This window comes from Morchella sextelata, assembly GCF_020137385.1.
Source record: "Morchella sextelata strain SCLS chromosome Unknown scls_14, whole genome shotgun sequence".
NCBI lineage: Eukaryota > Fungi > Ascomycota > Pezizomycetes > Pezizales > Morchellaceae > Morchella > Morchella sextelata.
The window spans coordinates 1,509,973-1,528,503 of NW_025408629.1; the positions used below are offsets into that span (position 1 = coordinate 1,509,973).

The window sequence follows — 18,531 nt, forward strand, 5'->3', positions numbered from 1 at the left end:
TGAGAGGCTACAGTCTACATTAGAGCGCAGCTTTATAGCGCCCACTGTCCCCAGCATCACTGTTTCCATGTTGAAAACACCAACGCTTTCAAAACGCGCACTTTTGTTCTCCATCATTTCCGCCAAGCCCTCTCACGTGCCTGCACCCCCTAATCCCTGCATGCCGCGCCCGATAAGGGCTCTCGCGTTACACACGCGCTCCTTATCGCAGCTGACAGCTCGATCCGCAGCTATCACAAGGCCAGAGCGCTACCTCAGCTACAGCCAGCTAAGCTACCGCAGCAGCATAAGTAGCAGCCGCGATCCTCACTCTCTGGCTAGCTCTAGAGATACCAACAGACAGACTCACCCGCACACAAAACATACCCGCACAAACAAACAAACAAACAAACAAACAAACAAACAACCAACCACCAGCTCTAGATCTACCATGCCGCCGAAAGTCTCCTTCGTCGAGCCCGAGTGCACCTGCCCCAGCGACCCCACCTGCACACCCACACCCACACCCACACCCAGCTGCCACCGCCACCACCCGCCCAGCCTCGACGAGATCCTGCCCAACCTCTTCCTCGGAAAGTAACATCCCCTCCCCATTCCCCCATCCCCCTTGCCGCCTCACCCACGCCACCCACTGACCTAGCTTCCCCCCCCCTTTACAGCCTCACAGCAGCCGAGTCCCCATCGCACCTCGCCAAGCACGCCATCACCCACGTCCTCTCCGTCACCTCGGCGCGCCCCAGGGTGCCGCAGGGCTACATCCACAAGTACCACAACCTCCACGACGACCATAGCGCGGACCTCCTGGCGGTGCTGCCGGATTGCGTGAACAGGCTTGAATACCTGCTTGCGGACGAGAAGAAGGAGGAGGAGCAGAAGCGCGTGCTGGTCCACTGCTGCATGGGGCGGTCGCGCAGCGGCGCGGTGGTGGTCGCGTATGGTTCGTTATCCACCCCCCCGCAGCTTGCCCTTTTTTTGGTTTTTGGTGCGTGCTGAATTTTGCGTGTGGTGGGCGGGCGGGCAGTGATGAAGGCGCGGCGGTGCGGCGTCGACGAGGCGCTCGCGTACGTTGTGGGCAGGCGGGGCGGGGTGCGGCCGAACAGCAGCTTTGTAAGGCAGCTGCGGGCGTGGGAGGGGCTTGCGTGCTCGCCGTGGGTGCGGGAGGAGCGGGCGGCGGTGGTGCGGCCGAGGGTGGTGGGGAGGGCGGGGAGCCGGCGGCGGAGGAGCGTGTTTGAGGAGGAGTGGGTGGTGGTGGGGGAGGTGGGGGAGGAGTGTGTTGGTGTGAATGGGGGGTGGGGGTGGGGGGTGGGCGGGCTTATTCCGGGGGTGTTGATGGCGTAGGGGGGAGTTTTGGTAGAGGGTTTTTTTTTTTCCTGGGGGGGGGGGGAGGGGGGAGGTTGGTGGGTTGGAGCGTGCTTTATGGGGGAACCCGGGGAAGAGATTGGTTTTATGGTAGCGTTATTGATTAATAAAGATTTCTAGTTATTACGTGAAATGAAATGACACATCCCTATTAACTACCCCTTTTCCACCGTAATTGTCCAGGAAACCTGGAGCTCAAAATAACATCTAAAATAAAAATTATCGAGAAATCCGTAGTTTAGAAATGAGGCTTACACGGAGTGAAGAAGTACCGCTTGACTTTCAGCATACCGTAGCATTATGGATGGATATACATACACGTTGGACACACGGCAGGCCGTCGTAGATAGTAAAATTTCCAAACCGAGTGATGGTATATGATTCTAATCCCCCCCCCCCCCGGAGGTCTGGCTTATCCGGTTCCGGTGATGGGAACTACAAACGCGAAGATATTCGCCCAGTCTCTCGGCCCTGGTTGTAGTAGTGTGGCATATGCTGGACTAGGTTATTGGTCCTTTTATATATCGCTTTTTTTTTTTTTTCTGGGTTGGCTACTGTGGTCCTCATAACTTGATATGGTGATTGGTGATCATGAAGCAGAAGGCGGATTCGAGGAAAGGCTATCACTTGGAGCGGAGGGGGGTTGGGTTTTTGGTGGGGTATGGTTGTGTGGGGGGTTATTTGCTTGTTTTTTTTTCAACTGGCTTCCGGGGTTTTTTTTTATTATTATCGGTGTTTTTTAAAAAATAACTGCGATCTAGATCTATCCAATTTCCAAACACTAACCAAAAAAACAAAGACAGGCAGGCAGGCACAAGGCAAAAAATCCCACTTCTTACAACAACACCGCAACCGCAATCCCTTCAGCTCTACCCCCGGCCCGCAAAAGGTTATACGGATACTCCCTCCTCACACCCTCAAAACGCCTCCTCAACCCGGTCCAGCAGGTGCCCCAGCTCCCTCACCTCCGCCCGCACAAACTCATACATCAAGTCAGGCCTAGCCCTCATCACATCCCTCCACCCCCCCCCCCCCCCACCCCCCCTCGCTCTCCCCCGCACCATGGGCAAACCGGCGAAGCCCAGCCTCGTACGCTTCGTGTTCAAAGACCTGCGTGCTCCGGACGAGGCGCATGTTTTGGTTGCGGCGGTGGTCGAGCTCGGTTGCGGCGGTGCAGAGGTGGGAGGCGACACTGTGCAGCCCGATGCATATGCTGAAGCGGGGGGCGGGCGTGCAGGCGTGTAGAAGCCGCGTGGTGTCCGCTGTTGATGAGGGCGAGGTTGGTCGGCGTAGTTTGGTGAGGGTGTGGAGAGGTTGGAGGAGCTGGCTTTTTTTGTTGGGTGGCATTTTTATTTTTGGAGCGGTGGGGGTTTTTTGCGGCTTTGTGGTTTGGGCTGGGTTTGGGGGGGTGGGGGGGGTGCGCGGGCTGGCGTTGTTTGGGTTGTTGCGGTTATACTATGACGTGGGATTGGGGGTTTGGGACTGGGGGGTTTATAATGCGTTGCGGTATTCGGGGGTGGTGGTGTTTGGATGGAAGACTTTCTGTGGGCGGGTTGGGTGGTGATAGTATTTGAATGATCTCTGGGCGTTGGCTCTTCAATACAAGTCAGAACGTGACGGGTGAGTTCGGATACCAACAGGGCTTTTTGCGTCACCTAATTTCTAGCGTCATTGGGATATCCTTTGCTAACTTCGAAAGACAAAATTTAGGTTGCGGCATGATCAAGAATATCCGGCGCGCATTGGACAATATTGAGACTCGCATCGATTGGAAAACTCACATGCTATTTTATATTAAGTGCAAAAGCTCATGATCATCTATATCTATTGGCCCTAATTTTCAAATCTACCGTCCTCCTCTAGCGCTGCTCTACTACAGTTTAATTATCAAGACTACATGTAGTCGTATAAAAAACGATTCACTTATCCAACACACATTAAGACTCTATCCAAAACAACTCAAACATTAGTCCTCCCACGATCGCCAACCAACACCTCTATCTACCACAGCACATCAAATCTATTGGGCCCTAAGCCACAAAATCGCCACCGCCAACGGCAGCGTCAACACCGCAACAATAGAAAACACAGGCGCACTCTGCACCGCCAAACCACCAGTCTCGCCGTAATACACTGGCGATTCATACCCGGTTTCAGACCCTTCAGACGTCGGCGCCCCATCACTGATGACCGACGGAAGAGATTCGACGTCGCTATCGGCGCGTACATATGCAGTGATGGGGGTCTCGTCGGGGTCTGCAAGAACTATGACCGGAATACCACTTGCGGGGTCGGGCTTGATCATTGTGGGTATCTTGCGATTGGGATCGGGGAGCGTGGGGGGGATGAAGAGTGGAGCACGCGCAGCGGGTTTGGGTTTCGGAATGACGGGCTTGTGGGAGACGGTGGGGATGTGTCTCCTCTTGAACTTGGGGATGGGCACCTTTGGTCTGCAGCTGGTGGACTCGTCCCGGGAGAGGGTTCTCCTGGGGTTGTTGGGGTCGGTTTTGGGGGTGTCTGGGGTTGTGCTGGGGGGTTGCTGGGCAGGGAGGTTTGGGTGAGTAATGTCTGTTTTCTGGGTTTCTTGTAGGTGGGCGGTTATCTTGGGATTGAGGGCAGGTAGTTCGGGGTAGGTAATGTCTGTTTTGACAGGTTTTTGGGCAGTTATTTTGGGCTTGGGAGGGATAGTCGAAGCGGAAGGGTCAGGGAGCTTGGGAGTTGAACTCTGGGGAATAGTGGTCTTGAGCTTTGGATCGAGAGTCAAAGGCCCAAGATTTGGAAACTCATGATTCGTGACGGTCGACAGTCTCGATCTCTTATTACCGGGCCTCGAATCTCCGATAGCACTCTCCGCCCTCCTGCGCCGCCTCCTCCTCCTCCTTGCCATACTCTCGCTCACCTCGCCAATCCCAAACCTCTCCAACACCGCCGGATCATCAGGCCCGCCTTCCACCAGCGCCCACTCTCTAAAGACATCATCCTCGGTCCTTATCGCCGCCGTCACAAACCTCAGCACCCTCTCCACCCAATCCTCGATCCACACCGCATCCACCGTCCCCGCCGCCTGCCGGAACTCAACCGTCCCATACTGCCCCACGGCCTCGAAATTGTACTTGTAGAACCGACACGACATCTCCTCGACCCTGCGCGCGCCCACAAACCGCCCCGTATTCATGATGGCGCACAGCGCCAGATACGACCGCGCACCATCCACCATCGCCACCCTCCCGCCCATATCCAGGCTCCGCAGCGCCTCGTTGCCGTTGCAGGACTGGATGTAGTTCAGCCCGTCCGCGCTCGGTACGCTCCCGTCCCGGTGCGGCGGGTGGTGCGTGTCCATGCGCGCCTCGAAGATGAGGACGGCCTTCGCGAGGCGCTTCAGCTCGTCGAGCGTGTATTGCCGCCCCAGCCCGATATGCACGTGCAGGCCGGTGGTGCGGTTACACTCCACCCGCGCGCCGACCGCCGCCGCCACGGCGCCGGTGATGGCCGCACACATGATGTGCACCACGCGCGCATATGTGCCGTACGACAGTATCGGGGTGGCGACTTCGACGCCGCCCCCGGTGGCCAGGCGGGATCCGCCGCGGGGGGGCGAGGGCCGCCCGGAGGAGGTGTAGAGGCTGGCGTCGCGCTTGACGGCGAAGGTGCTGTGGGTGGTGAGGAGGGTGTGGCCATGGCTTGGGGGCGGGATGCGCAGGGCGGTGCAGAGGGGGAGGAGGGCGGCGCTGATGAGGATGAAGGTGCTGGGGACGTTGCAGAGCTCGTTGTGCGTTTCGATGGGGTGGGGGAGGTGTGTTATGAGGAATTCGAGCTCGAGGCCGATGGTGATGGCGCTGCGTTTGAGCGGGGGGAGGCCGGTGGGGAGGGTTATGGTGGTTTTCATGGTGGATGAGTGCTTGGAATTGGGCTTTTTGGTGTGTGTTGTTGATTTGCGTTTTTGTACGTTGGTTTTTTATGAGGTGTGATGATGTGATGGGAGTATAGATGTGGTGTGGAAAGCTTTTCTTATATCCTCCATGATTCTGTTCAAGCTACTCTGAAGAATATTTGAAAATCAAGCAAGCTAACAAGCTGAACATAGGCTGTTATTTTTTCAAGACGCCTATCAGAGCGGTTGATATATCCGAGTGATATCCCATGACCCAACTAAATCATCACAGTGACACACCACCGCAAAGTGGATGTCAACTTGGGATTACTTATACCGAACAGAACAACCAACTATCAACTAGCATGCTTGCACTTCCTATCTCCCGCAAATGCGATCGATGATACAAAACTTGGCGCAGATGATCCAGCGTTTCAGTTTGAATATTCTGAACAAATTGATCTAACATACCACCCATTCATTACCTTAAGCAACATCAAGCCCACAACCTGCCTAAACCCCCAACCCCCCCCCCCCCCCCTCTTCAACCGAACAAAAAAAACTAACAACCAAAACAAAGACGCAGTCAGTTAATATACGAGTGATAGCCCATGACCTAAGCACATCCCACTTGATCGTTTCTGATAGCACATCCGCTTCCTTTAGATCAAGTAAGTAGCGCTTATCGCTACTAGACATTGGTTACGATCAGTACTCTTTTTGGGCTTATTTGGCGGAGTGGGGGGTGGAGCGGTGCGGTCCATGGTTGTGAAGGAAGTGTAGCGGGGGTATTCAAGATGAAGGTTGAAATTCTTCACGTTTTATCATCATCTCTTCAAAAAAGCACAACCCGATCGGGAACTACAAGTCCCCGGGCCTCCGAGATAGAGAACCATCACTTCCCGATGCCCGGATTCAAAGCACCTCACTCAACACTTTCCCATACCCGTACCCAACCACCACCCAGCCAGCACCAACCACCAAAATACACCATGACCCCCACCTCCAAAACCCCCAAAATCTTCCACTCCGCGCAATCCCCCACCACCAAGAACCAACGCAATTAAAAAATCCAGCACCATCATCACCCGATGAGGCAAAAGAGGTATGTCCTCAGCGAGAGTCGAACTCGCGACCTTCGGATATCCAGAAACTGATGAATCTGGTCATATTATGAGACCGACGCTTTAACCAACTAAGCCATGAAGACATGTTCGTCACAACACATCACTCAGATTTTGAATCACAAGAAATCATCCGTCTTCACCAACGAGAATTAACTTTTCAGCTATGAAGTTTGGCTGTGTGTGATGGGGTGTTAAGCGAGATGGCTAGTGTGATAAAGGTAGCTGCGGTGTCGGGTTGCGATCGACAGGGGTTTACAAGTCGGATTTTTAGTTGGTTTGGGTTTCTGTTGAGACTATCATTTCCAAGCATTAATGAATTAAACAAAAAAAAAGAAAAAAATATCATTTCCAAGCGAGACGCCCGAGTGATGCTTTGTGAAGGAAGCCGCGGCAGGGTTTTCATTCTCGACACCTGTTTCAAGAGGGTTATCACAACAAGAGGAACGATTGATGCAAATATCGCAGTTTAATAGTTTTGATTTTCTAATAACTCATCTATCGGAACTCGCAGTCTAAAAATGCAAACGATAAAAACACAGCGCGTAATTCAAAACATCAAATCAGATAACGCCGAAAAACATAATCAAAGACATAAAAATCAAAAACCATCTAATAGATCGGATCCAAAAACCCAAGCCTAGAAATCAAAAACCCATGTTAGTCGCAATAGATCACGAAGCAGTGTTCTATAACTCGTCAGAATATCAAGCCCTAAATCATGAGATATTAGGTTAGTTACGCGGTTCTATGTTTAGAAAATTTGGTTAAAGTCCGCTTGATCCTGTTAGACAATCTCTCCCGAATATGCTTCCGATGTATCCTGTCGGTCAGTCTCTCACGAATATGATGAGAATGTATCTTGGCGGATACCTTTCCCTTGAGCCTCCTTAGGGTGTCACGCTTTCTCATCACACTCGGCCCCTCAGCACCACCAGAGCCAAGACTCAAATCCACGAGGTCAGGAAGTATATCATCACTCTCCTCTGCCTCTTCATCAGAATCATCGTCACTTCCAGGGGCTTGATCAATGTCAGCTGGCAATCCTTGCCGGTCTGGTGGCGGGAGGCCATAGTATGCGCAGATATCTTCGTCCCAAGCAAAACCCTGGTCGGCCCAATCCGCAAATTGCGGAAAACGCTCGTCTGGGGTATATAATGCGCCGACGATGAAGGTGATAACGTTCCGAATCCACTCGAGAATCTTAGTATCATCAATTGATCCCTCTGCCTGACGGAACTCGACGGTTCCGAATTTTTTGGTTGCTGTAAGGTTGTACTTAAAGTGTTTGTCTGGATGGTCTGGGTCGCTGTTGATCATGTGCAACAGCTCGTTACTAGTAGTGGTCGATTCAAGCTTGTCGACCATCTGGACTATCGAGAGTCCTTTGAGCTGCTCTGCTGCTCGGTTACTCTTAATATAATCCGCGCTTCCTCGCCTATGAGCAGCATGATGTATTTCCATTACATCCTCAAAGATAACGACGGCTTTTGCGATTCTCTTCAATTCCCCAAGAGTATAGTGTCTTTCCTGAATACCAATATGAACGTGAAGACCACATTCACTCTCAGGTGAAAGATCAATCGTCGCACCCTGCCTCTTGACCGCGTTGTTGATTGCGGTGCACATCTCAGGAATTACCCACTCAAACTGATCGCCGAGCAGAATCGGGGTTGCAACCTCTACTGCAACACCCACGTTTGGGCCGGGCCCCTTCCAGTAGATATTAATCGACGCGTCGTCTTTGACAGTGAATATGACTTTATTACCGGGTTTAGACAACTTTCTTTCGATATCAATGAGCGCCCCTCTGATATAAGAGAACCATAGGCTATGGTCCCGGTTGTCATCATTAAGATTGAAAATTGCCAGCTCCAGCTCAACGCCGAGGGTGATCTCGTCGTGGTCGACTCCTGGAAAGCTAAGATCAACACCGTCGCTAGAAGCTCCACCGATAGAAAGACTCATTTTTGATTGAGATATAAGATTGATTTGTGTTTGGGTGATATATTGATAGTATTTTGGCTTGCTGATGTGTAGATGTCAGGATATGCGATATTTTTTGGTGTTCTGTTGCTCTTATCTGATGATAGAATACCAATGTGAGTGAGTGATGATAGGATTTATTGTCGAATATATTTTTGTTTATATATGAGCGCACTCAATTCAAACCACAAGGTCAATACCTCTTGAAAATGACGGGAGACCAAGCAAAAGACGTGAAGATCACAATTGCAGTTTGAATAACCCTTTCAACACCAGATCCGTTTTCTAGGAGTTTTTCCAAGTATGCTGAGTTTTGAAAGTACACAAATCTCCAGAGGTTTCTCAAGAAATACTCCTATACAAAAACATACTCAAATCTTCAGCAGATATGATGGAAAGAGTTGAGAAACATATGCCTTGGTATGCTCCTCAAATGTCTCATGGTAATCCAGATTTCCGTTACAAAATGTAGTTTTTCAAATTGCTGGATTGATAGGATGGAGTATTTTTGATCAGAAACCTCACTCCGCGATCTAACAGGGAATTACTGAGTGTTTTCACACCAAACAAATAATTGGGGTCAGTAGGCTCTTTGCGGGCCCAATGTTCCTAGTTTTCAAGGTGTTAGAGATATTCATAATTGGGTAACGTAGAGTGCTTTCTCACCTGTATTCGGAATATAAGTGTAGTTCAATCTTGATAGAGCTTTGATCTTAAGGAGAAAGTAAGATATAAGGGTCATTATCTCAGGCGTCACGATTGCCATCACCGTCAATGACTGTAGCCGAGCAGCAACGTCAGGTCGAATCATCATAAGATTCGGTAGAATTTGATGGTCTCTGCAACAGCCTTCACTGATTAAATGGAAAAGTCGGATCCCCTGATATAATAATTCCAAAGGTCTGACGCCAACTTCATTAATTCGTAAGCCTGAGGGAAGATGACATATACGAAAAAGGTATCCCGTTTAAGAGAAATCTTTCAAGCCATGATAATCATAAAAGATGCTTACATATATTTCGTAAACCCTTTTTAGTGTTCCTATAATACTTCAAGGTATGAAGAAACCGGATGAGACACACCCAAGAAGGAAATAACCCAATATGAGGGTTCCACCGAACTTGTTTGGTGTCTTAGGCGTATACCAGGGAATCCGCAGCAGGTATCGTTGATGCCCGGTATTTTGGTGTTTTAAACACCGAATAGTTATTGCTAGTGATAGTATTAATAGGATATAGGTTTCAGTGAAGGAAGAAGATAACCTGTACATACCTGATCATTTAGAGCTTCAAATCGGCTCAATAATGTGATAGAAGCAGTCTAGCTATACTTTAAGATAACAATTTCATAGCCTGCAATCAGATGCACTCATCCGTCAGATGGGCTTAAAGCAGTACGCTACTTGGGCACTTCCTTCTCAGAAACCACACATTAACGCATCCTAATCTATCACAACGTCCTACAGGCCAACGTCCACAACGAAACGGTAATCATCAGATGGCGTAGTATCGCATACTCGCATCCCTCTCAAAACCATTCCATAGTAGCAGCCCAAGGGCCCGTGTAAATTTCTGCTCAAATCATCTTTCGATGAAACTATGTCGTGCCTTGGCGTGATCTGGTCATGTTTGCCAATGGGCGGTTTAATTCATGAATTCACGAGAACAAGACTAATAAATCACTTAGCATGCTTACAATGAATTAACGGGTAGTAGTAGGAGGGTACTCACAAGGTACTGAGACCATGACAAAAGAGTAATACAAGAGTCCACAATTGTACAAAGGGAAATATCTTAATCCAATTCGTGGTGAAAGTTTCACCCATGATGAGCAAAGAGAGAAGAGGATCATTGAGCAACTCATTAATGTCTCTTCTCTCTCTGCTCGTGAGGGAGATCCTGTGAAAGTCAGTATCAAGGATTTAACCATGGCGTTGGGGAATGCATATGGGCATACCGCTTCATAATCTTTCATAACTCATCAATCTCCTTTTGTCATGTCCACGACACGAGATGGAATTGATTCGCATTTCCACCAATTATTCGCTATTGAGATGTTGGTAATTATTGACCAGCAAGATAAGAAGATTCCATGAGGTTTCTTGACACTCAAAAAGAAAAAAGAAAAGGAAAGGGTGTTGTAAAGTGATTGTTGTCCTCCAGCATGTTCTTTTTGCATAGGGTGGTAGAATTTGTGACTTATGTCTTGGTCTGTGGAAAGGTGCTGCTCACCGTAATGTTAGTGCCAAGAGTGTGACTTTTACTCACATATCACTTTATCTTTCTTCTAAATAGTTGATCTATCATAAAAATCGCGACCCTCAATTATATAGTGGGCCCGGGAATATCGACAGACGAGGTGCACGGTGGTAAAGGCATGGAAATTTTAAGAACGTTGGCATCGAGTACGAAGATCTCTATAGAGAAAGCAAAGAAGAAGACCTGTCATCTACCTATTAGACATATTTTCTAGTCATGCACAAATCCCCAACTGTTGTTTTTCTGGTGTAATATTTGATACTAGTGGGTTTCCAATGACCTGTCAAAAATCGCATTTGGGTGTGGCGCACGCGCGCAGCTGAGCCTCATCCACGCCACAATCGAGTGACATGGAGTGAACATTCTTCTCCCATCCCCACAAACCACCCCCACCCAAAAACGCCAGGAAATAACACATTACCCAAATTCCTTTAAGGGCTACTTCTTTCTCTCGGAAACCATGGTGCGAATCAAGAGATCTGACCACGTTTTGAAAACGGCGACGAAAAGTCGCCGTAGGTCATTACCAGCAACACTTCCGGAGGAGTTTATAACTGAATCTGAATCGGAGAGCGGTGGGCTGGAGGATCTGGGGGATTCGTATGATACTCTCTCTGAGAGTGAGGACGGCGCTAAAGAAGAGATTGCTATAGTGGAGGGCGATTCGGGTAAATAAAACTGTTCTTCGTTATTGGAAGTTTCATGAATTTAGTTCAATGCTAACAAGTTCTATTATTCAGATAAGGAGGATACTTCAAAAAACGACGACGGTGTTCTCATTTCTACCAACTTAGAGACCACCAAGCACGCTGATGAAGGTGATTAAATGCTCATTAAAAGTCTCAATCGGATTTATCTGCTAACAAGTAAAAATTCCCAGCCACCCTGGCCCCTGATGCAGCTACCAATGCTCCCGAAGACGCCAATGCTCTCGAACACGCCAATGTTCCCGAAAATGCCAATGCTTCCGCAGACTCAGACGCAGAAACCGCCAAAGCCCCCGCTGTCCAAGCCCCCGAAGGCCCTACACCACAGCAGATCTTCAACGCCCTGTTCAGCAAATCCCCCGCCGACCAAAAGATCGGCGCCCAATCACTCCCTGGCCTGCGAGGACGAGCAGCGTTTGGCGAAACCTTGCAAGCAAGCAAAAAAAGAAAGTTTGTGGTCGCGGCCTCTAAAAGTGTGTCTATCAAGCGGCTGTTTCGGCGTCAGGCGAGGAGAGCTACGAAGTCGGCTGCTGCCCTGGCAGCTGCTGAGAACTTGGGGGAGGACTTGCCAGGGAACGACTTGCCAGGGAACGACTTGCTAAGGAACGACTTGCCGTAAGTGTTTGGTAGCGGGAATTTGGATGCATTTTTTCAACATCATTAGGGCAGATGAAAACGAAAGAAATTTATTTTTACCAAGAGAATACCTATCTCCCCCAGCATCATCTTTTTAGAACGTACAATCTATCGAAAAAGTGGGCTTTCACCTAATATATAATTCGTCGTGCCAGCACCATAGTGCTCGCGGTAGTTCAACTCCGTAATATCACCTATTGAATACATATCTATCAAAAGGCCCAGTATGAGCTCGAATCTGACTGGCCTTAATCGAACACTATGTTGTTAGGACCCCTTTCTCTGTAGACACCCTGAGGAGAGTCTTTAATACAATCTAGAAAAAGAGCATGCTTGCTAACATATATATTAACTAGATCTAGATCTTCGGCGGTATGATAGCGACAAAGCGGCAATTAAAACGATCAACATCTGGCTGTGAGCTTGACTGGCTATAATCGAGCTATTTTGTAAGTATCCTCTGTACTTCTCAGACCCCGTCAAAAAAATCTCACACTCTACATCCGCTAACCTGTTGTCCATACTAGTACTAGCTAGAACCTGCGGTATCATAACAATGGCGGAACGGCAACCAAAAGAAACCAACACCCAAAAGGGCTCCACAATATCCACTACAGCCTTGGGTGTGCCGTATCTTCATCTAGTTACCTTAACACCATACAACGCCTCCGTGAGCAGTAGTCAATGATCAATTTCATCACAATTTGGGAGCATCATATCACATCACACCAGCAAGCCCAGGAGATCAGGAAGGAAAAATTAAGGAAACAATACTGTATCAATTGTCACGAAAATAAAATTGCAATAAAAGGTCATAACATTTCCTTGCATGAGTTCCTATGAAGTGACCCTCCACTAGCTCCGCCGGTTTCCAGGTACACCAACGGTCTAGAAGCACAACCTATGCCAAGCACCAACCACCACTGCCCCCCGCCTTGACATCACCGGCGGACGAGCTCGAGAGCGGTGCGGGGAGGGGAGGCCTCACGACTCCTGTGTAGGTGGTGTGAGGGATAAGCTAGGAGGACAGAGAGAAATGGCTAATTACTCGGGGGCGGTTCTTAGAAGGATATGGATTGTTTCGTAGAAGGTTTTTATCTTTGATATTTGCATTTTGGCTTTCATGGTAGTTAACAGTAGAGATTTGGGCCAAACGTATCGGAAGTACTAAGTAGTGAATAACAGTTCGAACCAAAGGAGCTCATAGTATCGGAAATGAGTGTCAAACGTCATATACCAAGCTACGCAGCTGTATATCTACGAACCATATCTACCCGTACCCATAGCCATAAAAAAAAGGCCATCTCGAGCATAAATTTCACAATCACTCCAGCCACACGAACCCACATAACTATCGAAACCTCCACACCTACCCACCCCCGAGTCCAGCGCAGTTAGACCCACGCCTACGTACGAGACAAGAAAGGAAGCGTTCATACCTACAACTCTACCTCCAGCTATAAAGCCAATGATTCCTCCACAAAGCCAATGACAAACCCCCCACAAAACCCATAAAACCGCAAACACCTCCAAACACCCCAAACCCACAGACATCACACCACCCCCACCCACAAAACTCCCACCATGCCGCTGAAAAAAGTCCATTTCTTTTCTTCTCTCCCTAGCTACCTCTACCTAGCTACTTAGCTACACGCAACCCCACTGTATATCTACCCCACAAAAGAAAAAAAAAAAAAAAAAAAACAGATGTAAAAAAAGCCCCCACCCCATCAGTAATAATAATAAAAAAAAAAAAAGAAAAAAAAAAAAAGGAAAGCTTCTCAGCTATCTATCTACCCTGCCAACACGCCTCACACACTCCTCGAAGCACTGCCGCATGACATCATCCATCGTGATCACCACCCACTCCTCTTCAGCGGCGGCAGCGGCGGCCGCTCTCAGCATGCGCTGTTCAGGGTGCAGATCTGGCGGTGTGGTTGATGCCGGCTCGAGCACTTCGTACTGCGCGAGGAGCTCGGGGGTCCGTGGTTCTATAGCCGCCGGGTCGGGGGCGGGGGTCATCTCTATGTCTAGCTCGGTATGGGGAGCGGTCGCGTCAGTGGGAATGTCGGTGGTCACGTTAGTCTCTATGTTAGTCTCGTTAGTCTCTACACAAGTAGTCACGTCAGTAGCCGCCTCAGTCATCTCTACATCCAGCACACGCGCCGTCCCAACCACAGCCCCCGCCGCACCCGCCTCTATCTCCGGCACCCTATCCGGATTAACCACCACCAGCCTGCCGGCGGCCAGCGTCTGCCCCGGGCCCTCCGATGCAGCCAGACTCATCTCCAGCGCCATCTGCAGCATCTCCTCCTCGTCGGGCTCCGCCTCCTCCTCCACCTCCTCCTCCTCCTCCGCCACAGCCATGTCCATGTCCGGCATCAGCAGCGCCGTGTCGTACCCACACTCGCCCCACACCGTCAGCTGCGCCATGAACGCCTTGTTCGGATTCACGATCGGGCGCCGCGAGCGGACGAACTCGAGCGCGAGGCGCGCGGGGATGCCGGCGTGCTTCATGGCTGCGGGGTGTCTGTCAGCCATGTGCTTTTTCTATCTGGGGGGAGGTGGAAGAAAGGGGGGGGGGGGGGGGAGATACCGTAGGCAACCACCATTCCCCCGCTCCGACTGATGCCCATCCGGCAATGGACCAGCACCTTCCGCTCCCGCCCGCCTGGGGTGGTGTCGGCGGACATGACCTCCTCGATCTTGCGGATGCATTCGGGGAGGATGCTGAGGAGGTCGGCCTCTGTGTTGTCGCGCAGGCGGAAGTGGGTCTTGGTGATGCCGAGGTTCGAGGGGATGCGCGGGCGGTGGGAGGTGATGCTGATGATGTCGGTGATGCCGCAGGTTTGGAGGATCTCGGCAGATTCGGCGGCTTGGAGACTGGACGCGGAGTGGGGAGTTAGGCGGGGTGGGAGGGAGGATTGGGAAGGAGGGGGGGAGGGGGAGGGAGGGGCGGGAGTGATGACATACCTGCCGAGCCAGAGGTTGGGGTAGATCTCGTCGAGGTAGCGGGATGCTAGCGGGGCAGGGCGGCGGGGGAAAGGGCGGGGCAGCGCGGGGAGGTCGTCGTCGTCGATATTCATTGTGAATATCTGTCACAGGGCGTGGTTTGTGAAGGAGGAGGAGGAGTTGTGTGTGGTGGCGGTGGTGGTGGTGATGTGATGGTGTTGTTGTGGCCCGGTAACTTGGAATGGTGCGGAGCAGCACTGGGGAGCTTTGTTTGGTGATGCGGCTGAAGATTGGGCCAATAATAGACACGGAATCAGATAAGCGAGCTGTTTCGGTTGGCAGCCTTGGAACTTCAATCTCTCAGGCAGAAAGAAAGAGGGAAATGATCAATTGACTGAATACACAGACCAAACAATTCAGCCCGTCTATGAACTACGAACATAAACAAACCCCACATTCCCTAAGCTCCAAACCGCCCCACACAAACATTCCAGAGCTCGCCCTAAATCCCTGTTCTCGCGACCACTAGCCGCATCGCATGCAAGAGCGCCCAAAGCTTATCCCTACACCCCACATAACCCCTGACCCTGCCCCACTCTGAATATTTCTCAAACCCCCCACCACCCCGCCCTCACCACTCCCACCAGCATACTGCAGCACCCACCCTCGAATCAAAACCAATGTCCACCCCGCGCATCTTCCTCGCCCGCCATGGCGAAACCGAATGGACACTCAACGGCCGCCACACCGGCATCTCCGAGATCCCGCTGACCCCCCACGGCGAAACCCAGGTCAGTCAAGCCGGCCGATCCCTCGTGGGCGCTGGCCGCCTCATCGACCCCTCCCGCCTCACGCGGGTCTACATCTCTCCCCGTGTCCGCGCGCAGCGCACTTTCAAGCTCCTGCTCCCCAGTGGCGCACCAGCGGGCACAGAGGTACGCACGACGGAGGACATTGCGGAGTGGGGGTATGGGCGGTATGAGGGGTGGTTCCCTGCCCAGATCCGCGAGGACCGTAAGGCGAGGGGGCTGGATAAAGAGAGGCCGTTTGATATCTGGAGGGATGGGTGTGAGGACGGGGAGGGACCGGAGGGGTTGAAGGGGGAGAGTGCGGCGGAGGTGAAGGAGCGGTTGGATAGGGTTATTGCGGAGATCAAGGAGTTGCAGGGCCCGTATATGAGGGGCGAGAAGAATGTGGATGTGATGTTGGTAGGTGTTATTGGTTCATGTTTGCTTGCTACTGGTAGTGTGGTTTGGGGGGGGGGGGGGTGCTGATGCTGATGGTGTGTAGGTATCCCACGGCCATCTGCTGCGCGCGTTCACCAAGAGGTGGCTAGGCCTCGAGCTCGACTTTCCGCTCCAGATGATCCTGGAACCCGGTGGTATCGCGACATTGACGTGAGTGTTCCTTCTTCCATTGATCCTATGGCTCCTTGCTAACTCTGGCACTTTACTACAGCTACAACCACCACAGCGTCGAAGAACCAGCCTTCCTTCTCGGCGGCGTCTTCAAAGACCCAACCGCGGATGTGGGGGGTACCGAGTAAAAACGATATTGCTTTATTTGAAAGATTTAAAGAATAGATACCTAGAAAAATGTTGAATAGACTTCTGTGTTTTTGTTTTTGACGGTTTTATGTCCGGCTTGTTTTGAGATCTACGTGGTAAGGTAGGTGGTAGTATGTATCTTGCCAATAATGCTTAGGGCCCTACCTAGCGAAACGGAGTTATTACTGCGTTTCATTTTCTTCGAAACTCCGTTTTTTCAAAAAGGTTTGTGTTCGGACAGCCAATTTTGTAACTCCGTTAGGCTGCTGAAACGGAGTTTTTGAAAAGTAGGGGGTACCTACTTTTCAGCTCCGTTTCGCTGTTGCAGCCATTGCAACCTTAACAATCAGGTGTTTGACAGGCCAAATAAACCCAAACTCCCTTTTGAAAAAGCTCTGTTTACTCTCCCCTAACGGAGCAGTTACTAAACGGAGTTTCGATACCTCCAAAACAGCCAAACGGGCCATTGTCTTGAGCCGCCCGCTGTTCCTACGTCAATATGCACAGACATCCGGAATTTGGAACTCTTTGAATAACTGTCTCATACCATCTCCCATGCTTTGATATCCTTGCCAAGCCCACTCGGCCAAGGCACGAGGAATAGCTAATCCGCCGGACCTAAACCTCAAGACAAAACCCCTTATCGATAAAAAGCCCATTCCACAAACTCCCAATGCCTTCCTAAACCGAAATTCTAGTCCTTTCCCTTGATTCAAAACAGGCTACTCGTAGTTGGTGATTAACCTTTAATCCAAGCCTCCACAAGTTTCCAAGTATCCAGTACGACACTACACTACCTCCTCGGGGGATTGGGTGCGCTTTAACGGCTTCATAAGGCACACGGATCGGTATGGCTTGGTGAAATCTCTGGAAGACATAATCTCAACCTTGTTCGCCTCGGGCAATGCCTCGCGGGAGATATATACCACAGAGTGTTGTCCGTAATCCAGCCGCAAGAAAAGCCAAGGTCCACGTAGTTATCCCGGGAGTGCCTCTGTCATTGCTGCTCTCCATCTGGCCGCAGTCTACGTGTAGTATGGAAGGTAGCGTCGCCGTCCGGGATGCGCCGTACCTATGCTGTCGACAGAGCATGTCTTCAAGGGGGTTGGCTGGACCAGCAATCTTAGATCTAGAAAGTAGCTCTTGGCTGATTGTAGGCACGGCCTTGGTAACGTACGTGGTTGATGATGGTGTAGACTAGGAGGTGGAGTCCTCCACCTAGAACTAGTACATACTCGTGGCCTAAGGCCTTGAGAGCCCCCTTCCGTCACTGGGCTAAGCCGCCTCACGCCGACAGTGAGGATTAGTTCCTAGCTCGCGGCACCAATTGATACGCTGCAAGGATCCGACGTATTGCAAATAACGAAACAAACGGTGTTGAAAGAAGGCGACCGATCCGCAATGCATTTACCTGTGCGGCACTGCCCGGTGGCGAATGCATGTAGCAGCCTTCGCGGCGGCTAGAGTCGATAGTTCGTTCGTAGCCAGATATCTAGACGTAGTAGCCTCGCTCGACCTCAACCATACAACGCTTTGTGTAACGGTAACCATGACATGCATCCCATGTGGTATATGCAGGTGTCACTTTGAACGAGTATCTACATAAGCAAGCGAGGGTTAGGGGCAGGATCGAAATACCACGGGGAAGACTGGAACGAGCTTCACTTTGAAGGATTATGAGACCAGAAACGTTAACGGTGGCTGCGAGCTGGGCCCGGGATGGATTGAACGCTTAAGCGCTCCCAACATGCAGAGAGGGAATCTGAATGAGGACTACGGACAGTGGCTTGGCAGCAAATTAAGGTTCAGTGGGAGACGTATACTAATCAAAGGCGGGAGGAAATAAGTGGTTAGAATTGCAGGAGGAAACGTATACATATTGTAAATAGCTCAAATTCTAGATACTTCTCCTGTTCCTTATCATCATCTTCGTAATTAATTACATTGGTTTATTACTTCAATCCTCCACGTTTTCATCATATTCGTCGTGAATGAATTAAGTTCTCCCTCTGTTTATCAAACACGGCGCCCCTGATTGGGCCATGGACCAGCCGAGAATATCTGTCACTCAGTGCCATTCAAAGCTTTTAC

General features: G+C 50.6%; 7 protein-coding genes across 7 annotated transcripts; 4 read left to right on the forward strand and 3 right to left on the reverse strand.

The window, feature by feature from the left end:
* Window positions 1-430: 430 nt before the first annotated feature.
* On the forward strand, window positions 431-1,338 carry H6S33_003263 (uncharacterized protein; the record flags this gene model as incomplete). Its single annotated transcript, XM_044834633.1, has 3 exons — window positions 431-576; window positions 660-937; window positions 1,022-1,338. The coding sequence occupies 3 exons, from the start codon at window positions 431-433 to the stop codon at window positions 1,336-1,338; spliced, it is 741 nt and encodes a 246-aa protein (XP_044692470.1).
* A 1,083-nt stretch (window positions 1,339-2,421) lies between these two features.
* On the forward strand, window positions 2,422-3,115 carry H6S33_003264 (uncharacterized protein; the record flags this gene model as incomplete). Its single annotated transcript, XM_044834635.1, has 4 exons — window positions 2,422-2,538; window positions 2,597-2,638; window positions 2,927-2,979; window positions 3,070-3,115. 4 exons carry the CDS (start codon window positions 2,422-2,424, stop codon window positions 3,113-3,115), a joined length of 258 nt encoding a protein of 85 aa, XP_044692471.1.
* Window positions 3,116-3,379: 264 nt separating this feature from the next.
* H6S33_003265 (uncharacterized protein) lies at window positions 3,380-5,245 on the reverse strand (the record flags this gene model as incomplete). Its single annotated transcript, XM_044834636.1, has 1 exon — window positions 3,380-5,245. The coding sequence occupies one exon, from the start codon at window positions 5,243-5,245 to the stop codon at window positions 3,380-3,382; it is 1,866 nt and encodes a 621-aa protein (XP_044692472.1).
* Window positions 5,246-7,141: 1,896 nt separating this feature from the next.
* Window positions 7,142-8,322, reverse strand: H6S33_003266 (uncharacterized protein; the record flags this gene model as incomplete). The annotated part of the gene is made up of 2 exons (XM_044834637.1): window positions 7,142-7,177; window positions 7,228-8,322. 2 exons carry the CDS (start codon window positions 8,320-8,322, stop codon window positions 7,142-7,144), a joined length of 1,131 nt encoding a protein of 376 aa, XP_044692473.1.
* A 2,736-nt stretch (window positions 8,323-11,058) lies between these two features.
* Window positions 11,059-11,924, forward strand: H6S33_003267 (uncharacterized protein; the record flags this gene model as incomplete). Its single annotated transcript, XM_044834638.1, has 3 exons — window positions 11,059-11,266; window positions 11,339-11,416; window positions 11,479-11,924. The coding sequence occupies 3 exons, from the start codon at window positions 11,059-11,061 to the stop codon at window positions 11,922-11,924; spliced, it is 732 nt and encodes a 243-aa protein (XP_044692474.1).
* A 1,802-nt stretch (window positions 11,925-13,726) lies between these two features.
* H6S33_003268 (uncharacterized protein) lies at window positions 13,727-15,027 on the reverse strand (the record flags this gene model as incomplete). The annotated part of the gene is made up of 3 exons (XM_044834639.1): window positions 13,727-14,460; window positions 14,538-14,824; window positions 14,915-15,027. 3 exons carry the CDS (start codon window positions 15,025-15,027, stop codon window positions 13,727-13,729), a joined length of 1,134 nt encoding a protein of 377 aa, XP_044692475.1.
* Window positions 15,028-15,573: 546 nt separating this feature from the next.
* On the forward strand, window positions 15,574-16,439 carry H6S33_003269 (uncharacterized protein; the record flags this gene model as incomplete). Its single annotated transcript, XM_044834640.1, has 3 exons — window positions 15,574-16,101; window positions 16,184-16,290; window positions 16,352-16,439. 3 exons carry the CDS (start codon window positions 15,574-15,576, stop codon window positions 16,437-16,439), a joined length of 723 nt encoding a protein of 240 aa, XP_044692476.1.
* Between the last annotated feature and the right edge of the window lie 2,092 nt (window positions 16,440-18,531).